The following is a 22,063-nucleotide window of genomic DNA, read 5'->3' as shown; positions in this document are numbered from 1 at the left end:
GTTGGGCGGCCTAATGGTATACAAGAATATCTGGAATTCCGACCCCACCCTCCCCTCTGAAGCGACGAAGTATCGAAAATGAGAAACGCGCCCGCCTCCCTTGCCATATGAAGTTCAAGATCATGGTTTTAACGTTCCAAAAGAAGTCCCTCTCCAGTTCAATGGGCAGAGCTTGAAATAGATAGAGGAGCTTGGGGAGAAGAGTCATCTTTATGGCGTGAATTCGACCCAACCAGGTCAGGAAGATGGGTTTCCATTTATTGAGCTCTGCTTGGATACGCGCGAGTATGGGGGGAAAGTTGGCAGTATAGAGTCCTTCCACTTTTGGTGTGATCTGGACGCCCAAGTATTGTATAGAGGAGGTGGTCCATTGGAGGGGCATGAGAGGTTGGAGCCTACGTAGTTCTGCTTGCGGGAGAATGAGATTAAGGATAAACGACTTGCCTAGATTGACTGCTTCAAACCGAACTAGTTCTGACTGTAGGGGTGGGAGGGATAATAGGACATCGTCAGCGAAAAGAGAGATTTTGTATTGTTCCCCCGTGAAGGGGATCCCCCTGGATTACAGGGTTTGCTCTAATTGCCGCTGCTAGGGGCTCGATACTAAGGGTGAAAAGTAGGGGGGAGAGGGGGCATCCCTGTCTGGCAGCTCGGGAGTGTAAGAAGGAGGGCGACTGCACACCATTGACCATCACCTTAGAGTGGGGTTGAAGGTAATTACCCCGAATCATAGTAAGGAATTTGGGTGCAAAGCCGATGGCCGTGAGGGTGTGGAAAAGGAACGCCCAGTCTACCCTGTCGAAAGCTTTCTCCGCGTCCAACCTGACTAAGACCGCGGGAATCCAACATCTGTTGGCCTTCTCGATTAAGTGTACAATGCCACGGGTGTTATCATGTGTTTGGCGACCCTTAATAAATCCCGATTGATCTGGATGTATGAGATCAGGCATAAGATAGTTCAGCCGTTTAGCTAAAATGGAGGAGTATAGTTTTGCGTTGAGATTAAGCAGCGCGATAAGCCGGTAAGAGGCGCAAGCCTCGGGATCCTTTCCCTGCTTTGGTATAACAGCTATCATTGCTTCCGATAAGGAGCCGGTGATTGAGCCTTCCTCCGCCATTTTATTAAAGAGCCTTGTAAGATGCGGAATAATATCAGGGGCAAAAGTTTTGTAAAATAGAGCGGTATAGCCATCTGGACCTGGAGCCTTATGAAGTTTTTGAGCCTTAATAGCAGAGGCAACGTCCTCGGAGGTGATAGGGGCAGAAAGTAGCTCATTCCATTCTGGGTAGACTTGTGGGAGTTCAAGGGTGTGGAGGTAATCCTGATGGCCGTCGGGATCTAAGTGGTCCCCAGTGTAGAGGGTTTTCTAAAAGGATCCGAAGAGCTCCGCTTTTTCCTCGTCACTATGGGTGAGGTCTCCATGTGATCCCCGGATACCGCCAATGTACTCCCTTACTTGTTTATCCTTGAGTTGCCTAGCAAGATGTTTGCCAATCTTGTTGCCCTGAGAATAGGATAAGTGACGTAGTTTCAGTAGTGTAAATTCTGCCCTGTTGTTGTATATGGCTCGGAGTTTACCCCTGAGCGCTGTCAAATTGCGGAGGGATTGCCTAGTGGGGTTCAGTTTATGAGCTTGTTCGGTGGAGGCCAGTTCTCCAACAGTTCCCTTTCTTTGGTGCGTTGTGAATTTAGTGCGGAATTAAGGGAAATGCATGTCCCCCGAAAGACCGCCTTAAAGGCGTACAAGGTGGTAAGATCCGATGTGTCCTCTGATTTGTTAATGTCAAAAAATTCAGCGATGCCTTCCCTTAGTTTAGTGCAGGATTCCTGATCCCGCGTACCATCTGGGAGAAGCAAAAGAGTTTACCCTTCAGGACATAGAGATTGCTAGGAGACTGTGATCTGATATTGAGAGAGGGAATATTTGAGCTTCTTGTTGGTTGCCTAGGAGTGATTGGTTGATAAAGATGTAATCAAGGCGTAAATACGTACGATGCACATGCGAGTAGAATGTGTAGTCTCGAGAATTAGGATATAAAGTACGCCATGAATCTAAAAGTCCCATGTCATGAAGTTGTTGTCATATGGCCGTGGAGAAAGAACCTATTTCTGAGTGTTGTGGTTGGGTGCTGTCTAAGTCCCTCTGCCAAGTTAAATTGAAGTCGCCCATGAGTATTAGCGGCCCCTCTAAAAAGTCCAATAGTTTCCCCAGGAGAGTGTGTAGGAAGGACGTCTGGCCAGTATTGGGGGTGTGTACCGCCGCGAAGGTGCACAGTTTCCCCATTAAGCGACCCTTTACCATGATCCAGCGGCCATCCTTGTCGTGTTATATATCCAATGGTTGGAATTTGGTGGAGGAGCGGAATAAGAGTGCAACCCCCCTATGTTTCGTTTGTGCTGAGGATCTATAAATCAGTGGGTAGTGTTTGTGGCGAAGCCGTGTGTCCTCAGATCTAGCTAGATCCGTTTCCTGGAGGGCCACCACATCTAGGTGGTGATCAATGATATACTTCCATACCTTTTGGCGTTTCTGAGGGGAGTTAAGGCCTTTAACATTCCAGGTGCCAATGGTAATTGTCATAGTGTTAGAAGGTAAAACAACATCTCAATGAGAGTCCCGCCATACCTGACATGACCCGAGCCGTCAGTTGTCCCCAAGGGCTAGACTACCCCCCTCTAATGAAGTAAAAAATTACTGTGCAATCTGTAAACCTATCCATACAGGGTGTTAAAAAGCCGTCACCATGACTCACCCACACTCTCCCTTCACACCCCAAAAAGAGAAGGCAACAAAATCTGACCCATTTTAAAAAGAATAAAAAAAACATTGTCAGTGCCCTGTTAGGGGTAGTGAAACCCCACAGGAGTACGGGAAGGCGACGGGTCCAAGGTCCCTGTCCACGCCCATCCCGAAGCAGTGCAAATAGAATCAGCGGAGAAGCCACTCCGAAGCGCTAATAAGTTATCGCTAAGGCGAGCCTCCACCTGTTGGAAGTTAGTCCTATTCCCATGTGCCCGCATCAATAAAGTAAAGACTGACCTCAAGAAAGAGGAATTAGATAGTACATACAAATGGAGCAAATAGCAACGGATACCCGACACCATCAAGGGGAGAGGTCACCGTCCTCGGTCATAATCGTGGTTCAGGGTGTAGGATATCCTGAGTGGCAGACGTTAACATGAGTTCAAGAAGGTGTGAACATAAGGCAATACGGCTGACCAGTGTTAAGCACCTCAATTTCAAAGTAAAAGTTCACATTTTTTGGATTGGTGCAAGCCACGTCCAGAGCAGGCCGTACTTGTGCTCTACTGGAAACCAGATATACAAACTTTCAAGAAGAAGGACGGTGCACCAAAGAGTAAAAGTTTTTCCAAACCATCCAAATTTTGTCCTTTATTCTCTATTTAATTTTTTTTTAAAACAGACACAGCCAACGCGTTTCGTTCCGTACGAACTTCGTCATGGCTGAAATAAATAAAAATACAAACATACATATAAAACACTGTATGTACATAACACAACAGAACACAACACAAAAGTACTTAAAATGAATATTCATAGAAAATTACAACAGATTTATGTGTCAACGATAAGAAAACATATGAAAAAATTTACATGTGTAAATATATCCCAGACAACAATGAAAGAATTCAAAATAAAATACAAAACACAAGACAACAAAAGTGAAACCATTAAAAACCTGACTTCGATGTCTAAGTATGCCTCAGTCTTGACACACAGTACTTCAACATCCTTATTTCTATCGGCATGACAAATAATCCCTACATGCACCAGAAAACTTGAAGGAATGAGAGAGAACGTAGAGAGCCATACAGGACAGGAAGACCCAAGTTGTTAAGAGCGTGATATGCCTATACTGAGTGCTAGAGAAGTCTCAGTAAAGCAACCACATATAAATAACAAAACATTCGAGAAAAATACACACAAAAATAGAAGAACTAAGGAAATACAAAAAGAAAAAGAAAAGAAAAACGAAAGAAATACAAAAAGGATAGAGAGGGGGAGAGATGAAAAAGAAAAAGGAAAAGCAAAGACCTAAAAATAGTCACGACTAATATTCTTGGTTCAATATGTTACTATAATGGCGCATCTCATGGTCATTAAACGGTGTCAAAGAGTCAAAAACCTCCCCATGAAGTTCGAAGCAGACAGTTTTATTTGGAAATAATGCATCCTTCGATACAACGTATTCCAAAGATACTAAAGTGTGCCATATAAGCAAAAACAACAGATATTAAATTCTTACCCAAAATAATCGCATATAAACAAGCTCCAAAGGGTCAGTAACCAATCAAGTCAAAAGATGGTACTGGTTCCAATTACCAGAAAATTACGCAGCCTAATTGAGAAAAATTGCAAAATCATATTAATCAGTTGATAGCCAAGCCCATCAAAACAGAACCGTATTCTAGAAAAAGGGGGGTGGGGGAGGAGGGGGGGGAGTGGGGGGAGAGGAGAGGGGAGGGGGGAGGAGGGATGGGGGGGATCAGAATCAATCTTACCTCTCAAATAGTCAAAGGGTATATATATCCCTGAATCTATGCATGTCACAAGGTTGTCAGATTATAGTCGAAATTCCAGACCACCTCCACAAAAGATGTATGAGCATTAGAACAACATTGTGGTTGTATATTTATAGCCGGTGTATTGGCTCCATTTCCTAAAAGAAAAAATGGAGAATGCCATAGATACGCATCCACCAAACACTCACAGAAACATTAATTTCACCAAAAAGTCCACATGGATAACCACATATCCATCATCAATTCCTAAGAGCTCGTATGGATAACTTAAACCACCAACATAGAAAGGCTAGAAGTTACGCGTCGTATACTGAACGCAAACAGCAAAGGGCAAATAATGCGTCCTTAAATGCAGCGCATTTCAAGTACAAATAGCGCTATTCCTTAAACGGTGTCAAAGAGTCAACACCTCCCCATGAAGTTCTAAGCAGCCAGTTTTATTTGGAAATAATGCATCCTTCGATACAACGTATTCCAAGTACTAGTGGCACTATTCCTTAAACAGTGTCAGAGAATAAAAACCTCCCCCTGAAGTTCAAGACAAACAGTTTTGTTTGAAAAGCATATTTCAAGCAGAAATCACGGTCTCCCTAGTGGGAGCTGAATAGCGCAAAATTGCAAAGATATTGCTACGTCTCATATCCATTAGTACCAAGAAAAACATCAACATTCTCGTTTTACCTTACAAGAGTCACTTCCTCCAGATTCCACAAAGAAACCGTATTTCGTAAAGCCCGTGTCTTAAATAAGACTTACCAATCCCGTCACGTGTCATAGTAGACACATGAACACTCAGAATCACATCATTGTGTATAGTCAGGAATCTCGGATCGTATAGCGCCATATTTGAGTGGTATACGATCTCTTGATATTATATATACTTGTTAAGCTCTCGGTATACTTCTAAACTAAAAATACTCAAACACATATTTCAAAACTAATTAAATAATATTTCTATCACGAAGTAGAATTTAAAAAGTCAAAAAAAGAAGAAAAGAAAAAATAAATAATAACTAGATACATTTTAAGTTCGAGCCCAAATTATAACCATTAATAGATACCCACAAATTATAACTGCATAAAACGAAAATACTAATCCAAAAAACGACTGTAACATAAGGTACACCGTAACCAAGTCCTGTGGGGAAATGCTAAGAAAAAGATGGAAAAGGTGACGCCATTTTGACAGTACCGCGTATAATAACACGAGTAATACCTAGGATATTTTAAGGTGGAAGTTACCATGCACCTGTTTCAAGTGAGTCCACTAAATACCATAATGTCACACTTAACAGATACCCACTCAGTATGCCATCGCGAAAACAAGTAGAATTGCAATGATCCGGGGAGCAGCTGTAATATACGGTACAGGTGACCAAGTGACATGGGGAGATGCTAAGAATGAGATATTACAACGCGCTCACGCCATCTTGGAAGTACCGCGCATAAAGACACGAGCAGTGCCTGAAGACTCATGTAAGCCAATAACTAGCAAGAGTTACCATACACCTATATCCAAACAGGAAAATTAGTATAAATTGAAGTATTCAAAGCAGTGACATCATCTTGGAAGTGCCGTGCAAAATAAGTCGTACAATGCCATAAGTAGGCCTTAGAAACCATAGATTAACGAAAATGCCTAATCAAGCATCCATTATAAGACCTGGGCAACATATCTCTAAATACCGGAATGTCAAGAATACATCACTATGTTGACAAGATCTAATGTTAGCCAGAAGTAATTGACAAGGACAGCATGACAATGTATAGAAAAAGCATGAAAATATATATAAAAAGAATTGTAATATAGAGAAAGACAAAGTATTATTTATCAATGAGATGGCTCATTTAGTGGGTATGCCACCTGAGACATCACTGAACTCAAATTCTTTGTTCTAAATAGACATTTGCAGGACATACTGGACCAAAAAAAGTTTGGGGAAAGAAGCATAAGCATAGGTGTTTATAAAAAATAATGCATCTCCCCATCTGTGTTATGCCCCAGACTGGTTGCTCTCAAGCGGCATATCCATTTGGATTCCTTTTGTCGTAACAACAGATCTCTGTTGCCACCTCTTGTTGGTACCGGGACATGATCAATGGCGTGAAACCAAAATGATAAATCTTCAGGATGTTCTCTAACATAATGGTTGGTAATCGGATACCTAATATCATTGGTTCTTATGGCCCGTCGATGTTCTTGAATTCTTAATTTCAAGCTACGAATGGTACTACCAACATAGATAATTCCACATCTGCATCCCAAAACATACACCACATAAGTGGTGTTACAATTTACGAAATAATCCATCGTGAACTTTCTAATGGTGTTGTACCCAAATTCAAAGGTTTTATTTTTACCCAAGGGACAGACATTGCATGTTCCGCAGGTGAAGAAGCCTTTGGGTTTACCTGGTAACCATGTTTTTGTTGCTTTAGGAGTAACTACATAACTGGGACACAAGGTTTTTTTCAGGGAGGTACCCTCCCTATATGTGATTGAAGGTTTATTTTCAATTGCATCTTTCAGACCTGGGACCTCAATTAAGAGGTGGCAATGTTTTCGAAAGATATTGAAAATGGCACTACTGTGAGATGTATATTGAGTTATGAACCTTGCCTTCGAGTTGGTAGCAACCCTGGTGTGTTTATTTTGTAATGTATCATTCCTGCTGATGTTATTTCCTTCAAGTTTTCTGGTGCATGTAGGGATTATTTGTCATGCCGATAGAAATAAGGATGTTGAAGTACTGTGTGTCAGGACTGAGGCATACTTAGACATCGAAGCCATGTTTTTAATGGTTTCACTTTTGTTGTCTTGTTTTTTGTATTTTATTTTTAAATCTTTCATTGTTGTCTGGTATATATTTATACATGCATATGTTTTCTTATCGTTGACACATAAATCTGTTGTAATTTTCTATGAATATTAATTTTAAGTACTTTTGTGTTGTGTTCTGTTGTGTTATGTACATACAGTGTTTTATATATACGTTTGTATTTGTATTTATTTCAGCCCTGACGAAGTTCGTACGGAACGAAACGCGTTGGCTGCGTCTGTTTTAAAAAAAAATTAAATAAAAAATAAAGGACAAAATTTGGATGGTTTGGAAAAACTTTTACACTTTGGTGCACCGTCCTTCTTCTTAAAAGTTATGAGTTCAAGAAGGGTAAGGCAGCCAGTAGAAGTGAGATAACGCCACCCTCCCCCATCGTGTCTAGGCAGTGTCCAGAGCAGCATCCAGTGGTCATGGTGTTCCTAGGTTTAGGGCCCTTGAGCCAGAGAGATGATACAGTTCCATAAGGCACTCGTCGAGAATTCATTTGCGGCCTCTACGCAGATGCATTTGGCGCAGTCCTGTGAAGATCACTGGTCTTGTCCTGGGTAGAGTCATTGTCCTCAGTGGAGAGACCCAGAAGATCCAAGCCTTGCTGCAGGTCAGAAATATGGTGCTGTGGAATTCGAAACTGAGTCCAAACGGAAAAGTCCATCGATAGCTGATCTTATCATCTCGTAGTTTGGAAGTGATTGGTCTGAACAGCTGCCTCCGTGCTGGAGTGGCTGGCGCTAGGTCCTTTTAGATCGTACAGGAATGATTTTGAAATGAGATGGCTCCCTTCGACCTAGCCACTACGAGGACCGCCTCTTTGACTTTAAAGGAGTGGAATTTCGCTAAAATGTCTTGGGGCCTCCTCTTTTTGCCTGGTTGCAAAGCGCCCACTCGGTGGACCCGTTCGAGTTTTATTTTGAGGGATTGGGGACTCATGATTTCTGCTAAGAGCCCTTCCAGAAAGGCCCCCTGGTCAGGCCCCTACGCCCCCTCCTCCAGGTCCTTAATACGTATGTCCTCCCTCCGAGCCCTATTCTCAAGGTCTTCTGTCTTACGTTGCGACTGGAGTACCTGGTCACAGAGCGATCGAACCTCATCTCGGAGTTCTGATGTGAGTTTTTCTTGATCTTGAGAATGCGCCTCCAAATCTATCACTCGGGTGCCCACAGAGTCCACGTCTTGTGGGAGGGAAGTCAGCTTTTCGGTCAAGTCAGCCCGCAGCTGCTCCATGGATGATTTAATGTCCTGGCCAAGATCTGTACGCAGCTCAGACTTGAAGTCTTTAAACATGGCCAGGAGTTCTGCCTTTGTGAGAGCCATGGCGGCCTTTTCGCCGTCTGCGCGCAGGGCTGGAGGCCTGTCTGAGGCCGGCAAGAAGTCAGAGACCTTAGTGGATGTTCTAGTCGTACCCTTCTTGGGCGGCATGCGGGCCGGCCCTAGGGTGGACAGGTGCTAAAACAGGCCCTTCACCAGGGGAGGCAGGGCACCATTTGAAGATCACCTGTGAGCAGAGATGTGGTCCAGTGTGCGGCAAAGAGGTGCGTGAGTTGCAGGCTTATCTGCCTCTGGATCAGGTGGGTGCTGCCAGATCGAGGGCCCTCCGCACACTGCTGGGCATCATCCGATCGCGGGTTTGCAAGCCCGGTTGGAAGTCGTTGGAGCCGATGTTCTTAAGGCGGGCCATCTTGGGGTCAGGCATGCGGGCCGCGGAGCAGTGCAGGCAGGAGCGTGCCTCTGGGGAAAGCAGCGAGAGCGCCCCGCTCGTCGCGATGGGACCAGGCTCACCGCAAGTGTAGATAATGAGATGAGAGGCCAAGGTCTTAAGGCGGCATCTTCCGCGGGCATCAACAGGGTCTTGGCCTCAAAGCCGCCCGGCAGCCGCCATTTTGCCTTGTGGCCTCGAGATCTTTCCGAGGTCGCACCAGGAATGATCCCGCATCTAATGGAGCAGGTAAGCGCTCTCCAGCAATGCGCTACATCTTCCGCCTCTGAATGGTGCCAAATTCAGCCCTCGATTTGAGCTCCTGAACAGCACGCGGACCGGGAGCCGAAACGGATTACGACCGCTCAGCCATCTTGCCCGGCCACGCCCCTCCTGTTTTCTGATTTTAACCATCATTAAAACAAGTCTTTGGTTGATACGCTTTCCATTAGTGCACTAACCTTAAGAACGGTACTTAACCATTTTTTAGGTCTCACCTAGCGACGCAGCGCTCAGCGTGGTCGCTAGCGAGATCTATTGTCGTCGACTTGCTTTGGAAGGGGGACAGGAGATGTGCACTTTCCCAGACGGCCGATGTGCACGCTCACAGCGTGTCTATCAGCTTGCTCCGGGACAGCACATGGGCACGCGCACGGCATGTTCTCTTGAAAAATGTTCACTTGGGTAATGTTCTCTTGAGTCTGGTGAATAAGGAAATTGACTGAGCCCTTCTGCTTGGAGGACTCCTGCTCCTAGCGCGTGGAAAGGTATTTCAAAACTAAGGTGTCTGAGACGCTTTTCACAAATGCCCCTGCTGCACTCGTGAAGGCAGAGAATCACCCAAAGTAGCGCTTTCCCAATCACCAAAGTAGCGCTTTCCCAATCACCAAAGTAGCACTTTCTCAATCAACCCTGTGATTGCCGTAGTCAAGTCACCAAGATTTAGTCACTCCTGCGGTGGCCCGCCGGTAGCGCTATTGATCACAATCTCCCCCTCGTGCAAACTCCGGTTACGGGTTGCAGCCGGTTACCTTAGGATGTGAAGGGGGCTCTGCGTTCATCGCGCTGATCTCTGGTGAAGCCGCTTTCGCCAATGGGACGAGCCTCGGCCTCAGGTTCAGCTCCTTTCCTCGATGACGAGTTTCCCAGATGGCCGATGTGTCTATCAGCTTGCTCCCGGACACCACATGGAAACGCACACGGCGTGTCTTTGAGCGTGCGCCCAGACAGCCGAGGTGCGCGCTCTCACGCTCATGGCGTCTCTTGTACGTTGCGGCTGGACAGCCAATGTGCACGCTCATGGCGTCTTTTTTTATTCTTCGCTTGGTGGAACCGGGAGGGTGCTGGGCCTCTTCGATGCTGCCAGGTACTTGTTATGGGGTGTGAACCTTCTGTGTTCTTTTAGTGCTTGGCTTCGGTCTGTTGTGTTCTTTCCTTCGCACCCTACCTCCATTTTTAGGAAGCGTTGTACCGCTGCTGTGGGCCCTCCTGGGGCAGCACAGCCACATGTTCCATTCATCTCCGCTTCATAGTTGAATGTGGTAATAGTCCACCCCCACATTTGTCTTCGGCTCTAGTCTTGCATCCCTCTTCGTGGGTCAGATGGACAGAGTGGGGGTTTCGAACCCAGCAGGTTGCCCCACTCTTGGTATAGCAGTTGCTGCTCCACTTTCTTAAGCCATGCGGGCTACTTATTCAGTGTGCGGCTCATTGTTCATTCTTCCTTCGACTGCCACTGCTTCACATTCTACCTCAATGGCGACCCACCACCTAATACAGGCTTCTATTTGCCTCATGTCCTTTTGACTCCAGTGCTATCTTGTGTTTAACGTGCTGTGTCATTGGGTTCTCCTTTTCCTTTTTTGCAACGAATATTGCTTCTTTGTTAGCAAACATATATTCACGTTGATGACGCCTTGTCCCCACGGTGGGTGAATACACTACCGGGCATTAATGGTCTGTTTGAATGTCCGGATGGTTGTTGATGCAGCCAGCTGTCCAGAAGCTCAGGAAAACGGATATTGCTCCATCGGCTGTTAGCCACACACCCTAAGTGACCCCGTAATTCCGATGAACCTTGTGTGACCTTCAAGAGAAGCTGGGGAGACTTGCTGATCCTAGGCGTATGTTATTTTTTGTTCGTTTGTTTTGCAGAGTTATATAGTGCAAACCAGACCCGATGTGGGCCAAAGTGCTTTACATTAGCACTGATTGTGTGCAAAGAAAATGCAGGTTTTGCTACATAGGATATTTTTGTGGGGTTTCACTAAGCGTAAGAACAGTTACAAGTATCATGGACGGAATATAAAGAAGAGAAACCTGTGGGCCTGGGTGGTAAAGATCTAGCTGCATTGCCAGATGACTGTGGGTGAGCGAGGGCCTGTACACATTTAGCCATAAAGGGGGATACTTTTCCAATCCCATGGAGCCACAGTCAGATGGACTCAGGGTTGAACTGAAGAGGGAGTGAGAGAAGAGAAAGCCTATTAGAATTAATGGCAATATGTTAAAAGCATGCCATTACAGCTGCCCCAAAAACATGTTGCAGACCAGCAGAACCGTAAGCATGGCTCAATTAGTGTTACACATATAGTCAAGTAATTGTGCAGCATATATGCTCATTACTCATTAATGGCAGCTAATTTCTTACTTAAAGTATCTGTTCAGTTTTGCCCTATGAAATTCTTAAAACTAAAAACACTTTTGGCTTCATTTATTGCATTCAGTGCTATTGCATTGTGTGTTGCATGTGTGGGAGAAACTTGGCCCTGTGACTAATCACATCAAAAATTCCAGTGGCCCTGGGGGACCAGCAATGTTCCACTACTGTGTAAACAAGGTTTGCACTGAGAATTTGAATTGGTTTTTTTTCCTTCTTGATATAGATACTCCTTCTGCTGGAGGTCATCAAACCCAGCAGAAGATAGCTCCCTGGCAGAAGCCATAGCTGTTGAGTACCCCCAGATGCTGGCCTTGGAGGAGGAGGAGGACCGGGCCTCTACTTCTTTGTGCCACCAGCCAGGCTTGCCTCCAGCCCAGCAATACCACCACCTCTGCTTGCCGCCTGAAGTCTACGACAACTGCCACCCAGACCATCAGGAGCCCCCCCCTCCCAGTCACTGCCTCCTCTGACACATTGTTCAGGAGCTGGCATACATCAGGCCAGGCAAACAGAACCTGGCCCAAGATATGGCCAAAATGAAGCAGAACCTCGATACCCTTGGGTACTATTTATATTTAACTGTCTTTTTTATTTTGGTGTAAGGGACTGTTACGGGAGGTGAGGGTGTGAAGGGGAGTTTAGGAAAGTGACATTATTGGGGTCTTGCTTGAGTATGGTGGTGGGCATGCTGCGGGTGGAGACGGTTGGAGGAGGATTTGGGGAAAATGGCATTTTTGTGGTTTCGCTTGGAGATGGGCCTGTTGTGGGTGGAGAGGGTGGGTTTCGTTTATGTAAAATAAATGGACCTTTATTTATATTTAGTATCTGCATCGCTAGTTAGTGTAGCATTGTGGTTTAGTGACAAGAGCGAGATGAGAAGCTGTCCCTCTGAAATTGTTCTTAGACAAATTACTGTACATCAAATTTTCCCTACCTTAAGCCACTTGCCATGTAGTTACTCTTTAGTAGGTTACTTACCTCTTCCTGTAGTCCAGTGTACCCTGCTACCAGAGTGGGAGCAGAAAACTGACTATATGTTTGTCTTTATTAATTGATGAGGTTTTGCAGAACCCAGCCACCTATCTGTGATACTCGTATACTAGTAACTGCCCTTGTCCGACCCCCTGTAACTATGGACCACTAATGGGATCTGCCAACAACATACAAAAAATTCACAAGTGCTCCTTCCAGAGAACAACTTCAGTACTACATTTTTAACTTCTTACTTGAATAGATTATGTGATGTCTGCTACATTCCCCAATCTTCCCAGACCTTATTGCAGGGTTTCCCAAAGGGCCATCCTGGTGCTGGAGGAAGTGGGCTATCGCTAACAGGGAAGACATATCAAAACGAGGTCCCACCTTATCTGAATGATGCTTGCAAGATGTACTCCATCTTTAAGATTATTCAGAAGGATTATCCATCACAGGCAACCAAACTGAAAGAAAACACCGAGTTAGGGGATAATCCAAGACTGAGAACACCATGACAAAAGAAAGTAAACAAACACCAACAAGCAAGGAATCTGAGGAGCTAGTTTTTTATTTATTAAAAAAATGTAAACTAAAGTTACCAAAACATTGAGTCAGGACTCAGGAGATGGTTACTCCATGCTCCATAGATTTTGCATGCAACACAAGGCCTGATTCACAAAGGTAAAGTTACACTTTTGGTGCTACTTTACTCTTGCAGTGTAAGTTTACGACTATTAAGTTTTCCATTCGTAGCTTGGTCCCAATGGCACAGTAAGCACTGGATCCACGTCTTACAGGCAAAGAATCTGTGATGCTTTTGCTCCAGAATCCTAAACCAAAATGGCAAGGGTACAACAAAGAACAGGAATGAGTCTTCGGGACAGGAAGAGAAAGTTGTTTCTGTTTATACAGCCTCATTCTCCATGGCACTTCCATCCTGTAAAATAAATTATAAATAAATAAAAAGATGTGTTTCTTGCTAAAATAGTTACCTCATTAGTCCTCTTGAGTAAAAAAGACACTCAAAATGAATTTTGAGTTGATGATCGTGCTGACCATTAAAAACAGCAGCTGCTTGTGTTCGGTAAAGCCTTAGCATTGTTCCCGCAATAATGTTTTCTACCTTTAGGAAATGTAATTAATGGGAGTTTTTATATTAGAAATGCCAGAAATTACATGAAATTACACTAGCATAAAGGATATTTCCATCAAGATTATTAGACACTTAAAAATTACTCTACACAACATGTACATTGTTAAGCAAAAATATATAATTAAGATACTAATTTGAATATAAGATGGGAGAAAAATTTCAAAACAGGACATATTCACAAAAGACTGGGAAAACATGTGTGGCATTATATATTTTTTTTATTGTTTCATTCAACACTTGTCTTGCTGTATGTTAACATGGTTCTGATAAGTGTGTGATTGAATCATAAGGCACAGATAACAGGCCTGCTTATTTTCTAGCAGAAGCTATTTAATTTGTATATGTTCTCAATAGTCAGGTATGTTACCTGTCTGGAAATTAAGATTTCTATTCTCTGAATTTATTTAATAAGCGCAGCAGCTGAAATGAGGCTAAACGATTTTGTAAACTCCCTCCTGAATAAAAGAGAGGCGATACCGTTGGATTAGGTTCTGTGTACTTATGACGTATTGTTCACTGTTTTGTGTAGGAAAACAGGAGCCGAGTACAGGTTGACCTCTCCCATAGAGCAGTGTTTAAGAAAGTTATATAGGTAGACATGCTTACTTGGACTGCTTGCTGGAGAGATGCTGAATTACGAAGTTTATCGTAAGGCCTTTGGCATGAAAAGGTATGCAGGGAGTATTACATGACTTGCCATAAATTGACTTATATGATACAGCTGTTATCAGCTGTTTATAACTAGGGAAGTGATAGACTGTTAATGACTAGGGATATGTGATACTATTTGATTTGAGCATAGCATCAATATTGCTCTTTTGTGTATATATAATTTACTGTGTTGTCTATAATCTTTGCGATCATTGTTACATGCAACAGAATAGTATAACATAATTTATCATACAGTATAATAGACATAATACTTGTGTATCACGCACAGACAAATAAATGTTGGTACTGGATTTGTCCAATTCCTAACACCTCTACCCACCGAGCATAACTCAGTGGAAAGGGGTAGGAAGGGTTGAGAGACAAATCCAAGTTTTTCGCTTCACCGAAAAGTTAACTTCCTTCTGGGGTTTAGGAGGATGACGTGATTCTAACATGTTTTGGGTAACAAGGCACCACACTCACGCCTCTGCATCCCATTCACTATCTACGAGCAGTATCAGGCATCCTTCTAGATGTTTATGTTGTATTGTATGCTGACTCAAACTTACACCGTCTCTTTGGAGCTAGGCCTCACCTGCTCGATTAAGTTTAGCCAAATGTCAATAAGTCTTGGAATGCTTTGTCCTTGGCTAAGAAGGAATTCTAAGACCTGTCACCTTCTGTACTACTTGATTGCCCATGTGACTGCAAGGATTGCAGAAAAAGACCAACAACTGATCATGCCAGTGCTGTACACAGTGCCCATTTTGCCTTACCATCACTGTTGCCGCAGTGGCCTTTCCTCTTTTGGCAGTGCATGGGAGTGAATTCTCAGGGATACTGCAGGATCAAAGCATCACAAAGTGAAGGTCATGATAACTGAAGTTCCCTGAGTTTACTCTTCTGACCTCATATTAAAAAATCGACTAAACATACTATAGATGCCAGCACTGTATATAATTCATACTTTTTGATTTTGAATATGCATTAGTGATTAATACTGACTTATCCATAATTTTTCAGTATGAACAATGCGAATTATATCTGGCTAATCGACGTGTAACAAAAGATTTGCAGACTCGAATTTTAGGCCATCTTTACATAAGATTTCAAGGAAAGTGGTTTGACGAAGAAGAAATCCTCCAGGACATGTCAGAATCGTTGAGGACGGTTAGTAATACTTGTATGATTCGGATCGCAATATTAATTATGTCTTTAATGTTCTACCTTGTTTTTAAAGACATTTAGATTTTGGAAGACCACAGTCTCCCCCAAAGGGATTTTTTAATTATTTTTCTTATCATTTACATATTATAGGTCTCTTGTAGCTTACTTTAAATGCCGTTTTAGGTCAATAATAACGTAACAGCTAACTAATTTTAAACTGCGATTTAGCTGTCCTTTAATCTTAAACAGTTAGCGAACAAATATAAACTCACTTAATCCTGTGTCACATCTGAAGCAGGGCTCTGCAGCTGATCCATTCTGAGATAAGGTGGTCTGGGAGAAAGGTGTAAATTGTGTTTGTTGAGATGTCCCCTAAACCTTTGCATTTTTAAATAGGTTTGATTATTATGTGAAACTCTTCCCCTTCACCCTTTCAAACACATTTGATTATCAGTGGTTCTGCTGAGAATTTATATGTTTCCAACGTATCCAAAGGAAACCCTGTTAATGCTTTGTTATACTGAGAATGTATCATCCCTATTCTCTATTAGTGAATTTGCCTTATGGTCGGTTCGTTTTTCGAAGTTATTTATTCCAAGCTATCAATTTTTTCTTTAATTTCTTTAAAGTATCAATTTACTGTACATTGAATTGTTTTTTAATTGGCATATTTTCAGAACAATGTTTGGCAATATTTCCATTAAGAGACCTACGTCTCTGTTAACTATGATTGTTTATGGAGCAGTCACATCAGTAATCAGTGCAAGTTGATGTTTTTCCAGTATTGGATCTTTAATAGATTCACACGTTTGTATTATTTTCCATACTCGGGCTGGGAGGCCCCACAGTAAAGGTTTAAAATAGTGTTCAGGAAACAAATCGATTTAATAAGGGAAAGTCAGGCTTCACTTAGCTAGCACAGTCACCACATTTAATAAAGATTTAGGTGTGCACTCAACTCATTAATAGTGACCTCTATGATTTCCGTTCATCTGGGTTTGTCGTGGAGTTCCTAGGACCTTCCCAGGACCTGCGCGATTTGGATCACGTAAACTGGGGGCTTGGTGTGCAGACAGATTCTGGACACCCCCACAGGATGTGTCAGCCTTTAGACCAGCTAGCTCTACAGTCCCACTACCACCCCCTTGTGCTCTACATTGAGGTATGTAGTTTCTGGCAACCACTGAACATGACAACACTGATTCCTCAGGTATCGTGGAAAACAATACGGTATCTTTCGGTCAGTTACTCATTTTTTACATTTTAAAAAAAAATATCTTTATTACCATTTTTCTTTTATTGTTACATACATTTTAAGTGACCATACATACTGCATCGATATCAGCATTATCAGTTTTTGCCACTATGGACACGAATCAACATTTTACTCGCTCACTGATTCTAACATATTATGTGTCCATGGTGTAGAGGCATTTGTACACTTATAACTTATCATTAGCAACTATAACTAGTACATGCTGTCGTCTCCAATTGGGGGGCAGGTTGCAGCCATCAAATGCACCTGTACATGACTACAATCACTCATATACATGCATATCATCGTAAATTGAAGCATAGTATTAATGCGCCACTGAGCTCTGAAATTATCGTTTACACTGCTACATATCAGATATTTGTTTTCCTGTTCTTTTATAAATATAAAATTTTAACCACATCTAATAAAGCTTAAAGAAAGGGAAAACAAAAAACAAAACTTACAAAAAAGAGACATCAATCGTTTGCAAATATCTACAGCTAGTTTGCAAAGGGTCAAAAAATGTGATTTTAATGAGGCCTGCGCATGGGTGGCAAGTGTTGGCTGCTGTTTCTGTTGTATAGTCTGCTGTTGGGATACTAGAATATCGCGTGGTGATAGCCATGCCTGTATAATATTCTGTAAGGAATGCGAGGTCTGAGGTTTAACTGACCTCTAGTGTTAAGGTATCAGTGGGCTGTGACGTGTCTTCTATTCCTGGGTGACATGTCCGGTACTGTTTCCCGTGCGTTGCATGGGTGCCGCCTGCAGTGCAGTATCAGAGTGTGTAAGGGCTTTGAGCATGTCATCCCAGGTACACGCTATGGGATATTTCCACAACCCTGCCGTTTCTTCCCTATGCAGGGAGGTGCTCTCTGCCTGTGCCCAGACCTCTAGGGACTTCACCCAGTGTGATGCTTCCGGCGGGTCCTTGCACTTCCACCTCTTAGTTATCAACAGTTTAGCCGTTATGAGGCCTAGGTCACAGAATCTGGAACTTACTTTGTTTGCTTTGGTGCGCATATAAAACCCCAGGATACAAACTTCCCACGTGGCAGGCACTCCAACCTTAGTGCATTTCGTAAGTGTGTCTAATACTATGCGCCAGTAGGGCAATAACAAGCGGCAAGTCCATAGCATGTGTAATAAGTCAGCACCTAGGAAACAGCATCTCGTGCATTCAGCTGTATTGATACTAAAATACCTATTAATCTTATCTGGGGAGAGATACGCCCTATGCAGTATATATGTCTGGATAAGTTTAAATCGTGCATTGCGTGGTATGACCTTTACATCAGAAGATTTGACTGATTTAAGAGAATCAAACTCCAATTCCAATCCTTCGGTTTTGCCATCATTTCAAGCGGCCACATTAGCCCAAACAAAAGAGGCCATTTTAGCCTGCAAATCAGGTTCACCATTGGATGTATGCCCCCCAACTTTCTTACATCGTATTATCGATGTGGTCAATCCAGTCATCAATGGTATAGTGAACTCCTCCCTTGCCTTGGGTGTTGTCCCCAGGGACTGGAAATTTGCCATTGTCAAACCGTTAAAAAAAAAAACAGAATATAGAGTCCTCAATTTTATCCAACTATAGGCCTATTTCTCTCCTCCCCATCTTGGGCAAGATCACTGAGAAAATAGTATGTCAACAACTTGCTAGCTTTACTGAATCTGCAACCATCCTCCATCCTCGACAGTCGGGTTTTCGTCCCAAACACTCGACAGAATCAGCCTTACTTGAAATATCGGACACCCTAAAATTAATCTTGGATAGTGGCAGGAAGGCAGTCTTGATTCTTTTGGATTTGTCTGCCGCGTTTGATACCATCTCCCATGATATCCTAGTAGCCAGATTAAGATCATGCGGCATTACAAACCGAGCATTGGACTGGATATCATCATTCCTGTCTAACAGGAAACAGGTCGTGTCCTTGGGATCTTGTGTGTCATCTGCACGTACTGTCTCTACGGGTGTACCCCAGGGGGCCTCTATCAGTCCCCTGTTGTTTAACATATATATGGTGCCACTGATTTCATTGATCTCTTCCTTTGGAATTGAGACCACATCCTATGCTGACGATACCCAACTCATTCTGTCTTTGGAGGATGGATCAACAGCAGCAGAAGAGAATTTTAAAGCTTGTCTCAGCGACCATTAAATGGATGTCTAACAACCATCTCTGTTGTAACACCGATAAAACAGAGATTCTTCCCATTGGTAAAAACAATACGTTTCAACCCAAAGACTGGTGGCCAGAGGATATCGCAGCCCCTCCATCAACTGTTGAGGTTGCTAGAAATCTGGGAGTTTTGTTTGACTCCTCACTCTCATTCAAGCCTCATGTCCTAAAATTAACGGGGATATGTTTCAGTTACATTCGTACACTGAAAAAGTTCTTCAATCTTATTCCATCAGCAGCAAGGAAAACGGTAACAGTGGCTCTTATACTGTCACGATTGGACTACTGCAACAGCCTTCTCGTTGTGACCAATAAATCTTCCCTGAGACGGCTTCAGGTGGTCCAACATGCAGCTGCTAGACTGGCTTTAGGACTCCCCCGCAAATCTTCGGCCTCAGCTGCTGTGAAGATTCTGCATTGGCTCTCAATTCCTAAAAGAATTCTTTTCAAACTTCTCCTGATAACCTTTAGAGCTGTACGAGGAGTCGGCCTTGCCTATCTCTCCGTCAGATTTAAACCGTACAACGCGACTAGAACACTACGATCTAGCTCGGCCAATCTTTTAGCTATAGGTAGGTTCAAACTGTCATCAAAAGGAGGGAAGTCAGCCACGATACTGGGAGCAAAAGCTTGGAATCAGATGCCAAAGGAACTGAGGACAATCCAACGGGAAGATCTGTTTAGACGAGCCCTTAAGACCTGGATCTTTGGTCTTTCAGATACCGCCACCCTGGCCTTCATTTAGATTGCACAGAAATCAGTCAGTTTTGTTATCTGCAGCGCCAGGAGGCTCCGTCAGGAGTGACAGTTGCGCTTTATAAAATTTCCTTTTCATTTCATTTCATTCATGTGTGTGGCACCGGCTTGAACGCATTCCCACTCCTTATCAGTCCAGGGACAGCCCCTGTACTGAAGTACTCTGATTTTTGAGACCCCAGAGGTGCCAGGGGTAGCACCCTATGACTTCGAGTACTTCCTGTTGTGGTATAAGAAAATTCCACTCTCATGGTAATATAACAAAGAACTTGGCAAAGAAGCTGAAATATGAAAATACATCTTTATTAAACTCAAATGAGTGAGACTACGTCGCACAGAAGCCTTAGCTACTGAATGAGGCAGTCTCCAGAACAAAAACCAGTCTTCTCTTTTATACAGAATATTACGCTCTGGGCAACACCGCCCTTCTCTTGCAGTTGGTCATTCACATATTTTACTTCAAAGAACAAGCAGAGTCAAGATTACAATCCCACGTTTCAGTTCAGCCAGCCCGCAATTATTTACCCAGCGAGGCTCAGATCCCTCATCAGATATCAGCAGACCCCAATAAACACGGGCAGCTCCTGTTTGCAAAACAGGCCATAAAGCAGGAACAGTCAGGTGTGAAAGAGATTAGCCGGGGGCTTGTGTGGGATGAAAAGGCTTTATGGTGTGTCAAACCCTGATGCTAATCACAGGTGGCCGTAGGACGGGCAGCTCATGGGACCGGACTGACCTGGGGCGGTGGAGCCAATTCGCACAGGTCACAGAGAAGTCAAAGGAAGGTGCATGTGTTCTAGAGGCCTGTATTTGTTCTTAAAGTGTAGCCTATGTGAGGGCAACTATAAGATGGCCACCGCTCCAAGATGGAACCCACGGAGCCAATGCATAACATCGTATACATAGTATATTTATCAATAAAATGTTATGCAAAGTACTGGTACATACCGTATTGGCCATTTGCGGTTCGCTAATACTGGAATAGACAGGGGTAGGGCCCTGCCTCCTACGCGGTCCCAAATTTCAAAGTACCACAGTCTGCAGTCCAACACATGCGAAGTCTCTGTAAGGGTCGTAGTACTTGGGTGCGCAAAGCCTGTACCAACCAGTGTATCACATGTGACCCCTCCCCCATTACATGTAAATATTGAAACAGTTGATGCGTCGGCGGCTCATTAGCTAAGTCTCCCCATGCTAGTGTCAACGTCCGTGTGATGGAGGCATGCAAAAGGAACTGGCCCGCCAGTAAATTATTATCTGCCATTAGTGTCGCAAAAGGTAATAGGGTACCATATGCATATAAATCTCCTAGCGTCTCCACTCCCGCTTCAGCCCAAGGCATCAATACCGTGTCACTTATAAAGTTTCTACCTCTGGGCGTCCCGACAATCGGCAGTATTGGGGCATAGGGAATCGCATCTTTTGTGAGTTGAAGGCTTCTCTTATAGCATCTATGAGCCAGCTCAATATGCAGTTGCGTCGGGCGGCGTATTTTCGCTAGTGGATGGAACAAACTATAAATTTGGTTTTGCGTCCATAATGACGACTCGGTCGCCGTGTCTGCCAAGTTTCGTCCGCTTAACCACTTTGTGACCCACTGTATCTGCGCAGCTAAGTAGTACAGCTCCAGGTGGGGAACCGCCAATCCTCCATTTTCCGGTGGTGCATATAGCTTCTGTAAAGCTATCCTGGGCCTCCCTGTATTCCAGATTAGGCCTCGGGTCAATCCCTCTAGTTCCCTAAACAATCATATCGGGACATATACAGGGAGGTTTGCAAAAATAATACAAGAGCCTTGGCAGGACTATCATCTTAGTTAAAGTAATACGGCTCATTACATTAAGCGGTAGAGTCTTACAGAATTGCATTTGTGCCCTAAGTGCGGAAATGGCACGCACTAAGTTGCCCTCTAATATGTCTGCTGGGGACCTGTAGATATATATGCAGAGGTATCGGAACGTAGTTTGATACCAAGCAAGCGTAGTTTCGTTTAAAATTATGCCTGTGATGGCCACGTCTTCGTTGAAGGAGTAGGCACCTAATTTGTCACAATTCACCCTAAGGCCTGATACTTCCTCAAAGTTGCGGAACAATGTTGATATCACCGGCGGTATTTCGTGCTAGTCCCTTATATACAACAGCAGGTCGCCCGCGTATAAGGACACCGCATGAAGTCCGT

At 43.6% G+C, this 22,063-nt stretch overlaps 1 protein-coding gene across 1 annotated transcript in view; it reads left to right on the top strand.

Annotated features, from left to right (window-relative positions):
* The window catches only part of LOC146817937 (uncharacterized), a 1,667,073-nt gene that overhangs the window by 1,450,216 nt on the left and 194,794 nt on the right, over positions 1 to 22,063 (top strand). The window contains exon 8 of the mRNA XM_085609716.1: positions 15,544 to 15,690. Coding sequence (XP_085465842.1) covers positions 15,544 to 15,690 — 147 coding nt within the window. The remainder of the gene's footprint in view (positions 1 to 15,543; positions 15,691 to 22,063) is intronic.

The sequence above is a fragment of the Triturus cristatus genome, chromosome 6 (genome assembly GCF_964204655.1).
Source record: "Triturus cristatus chromosome 6, aTriCri1.1, whole genome shotgun sequence".
Taxonomy (NCBI): domain Eukaryota; kingdom Metazoa; phylum Chordata; class Amphibia; order Caudata; family Salamandridae; genus Triturus; species Triturus cristatus.
The sequence above is the reverse complement of the archived record's forward strand: the minus strand, read 5'-3'. Positions and strand labels throughout refer to the sequence as shown.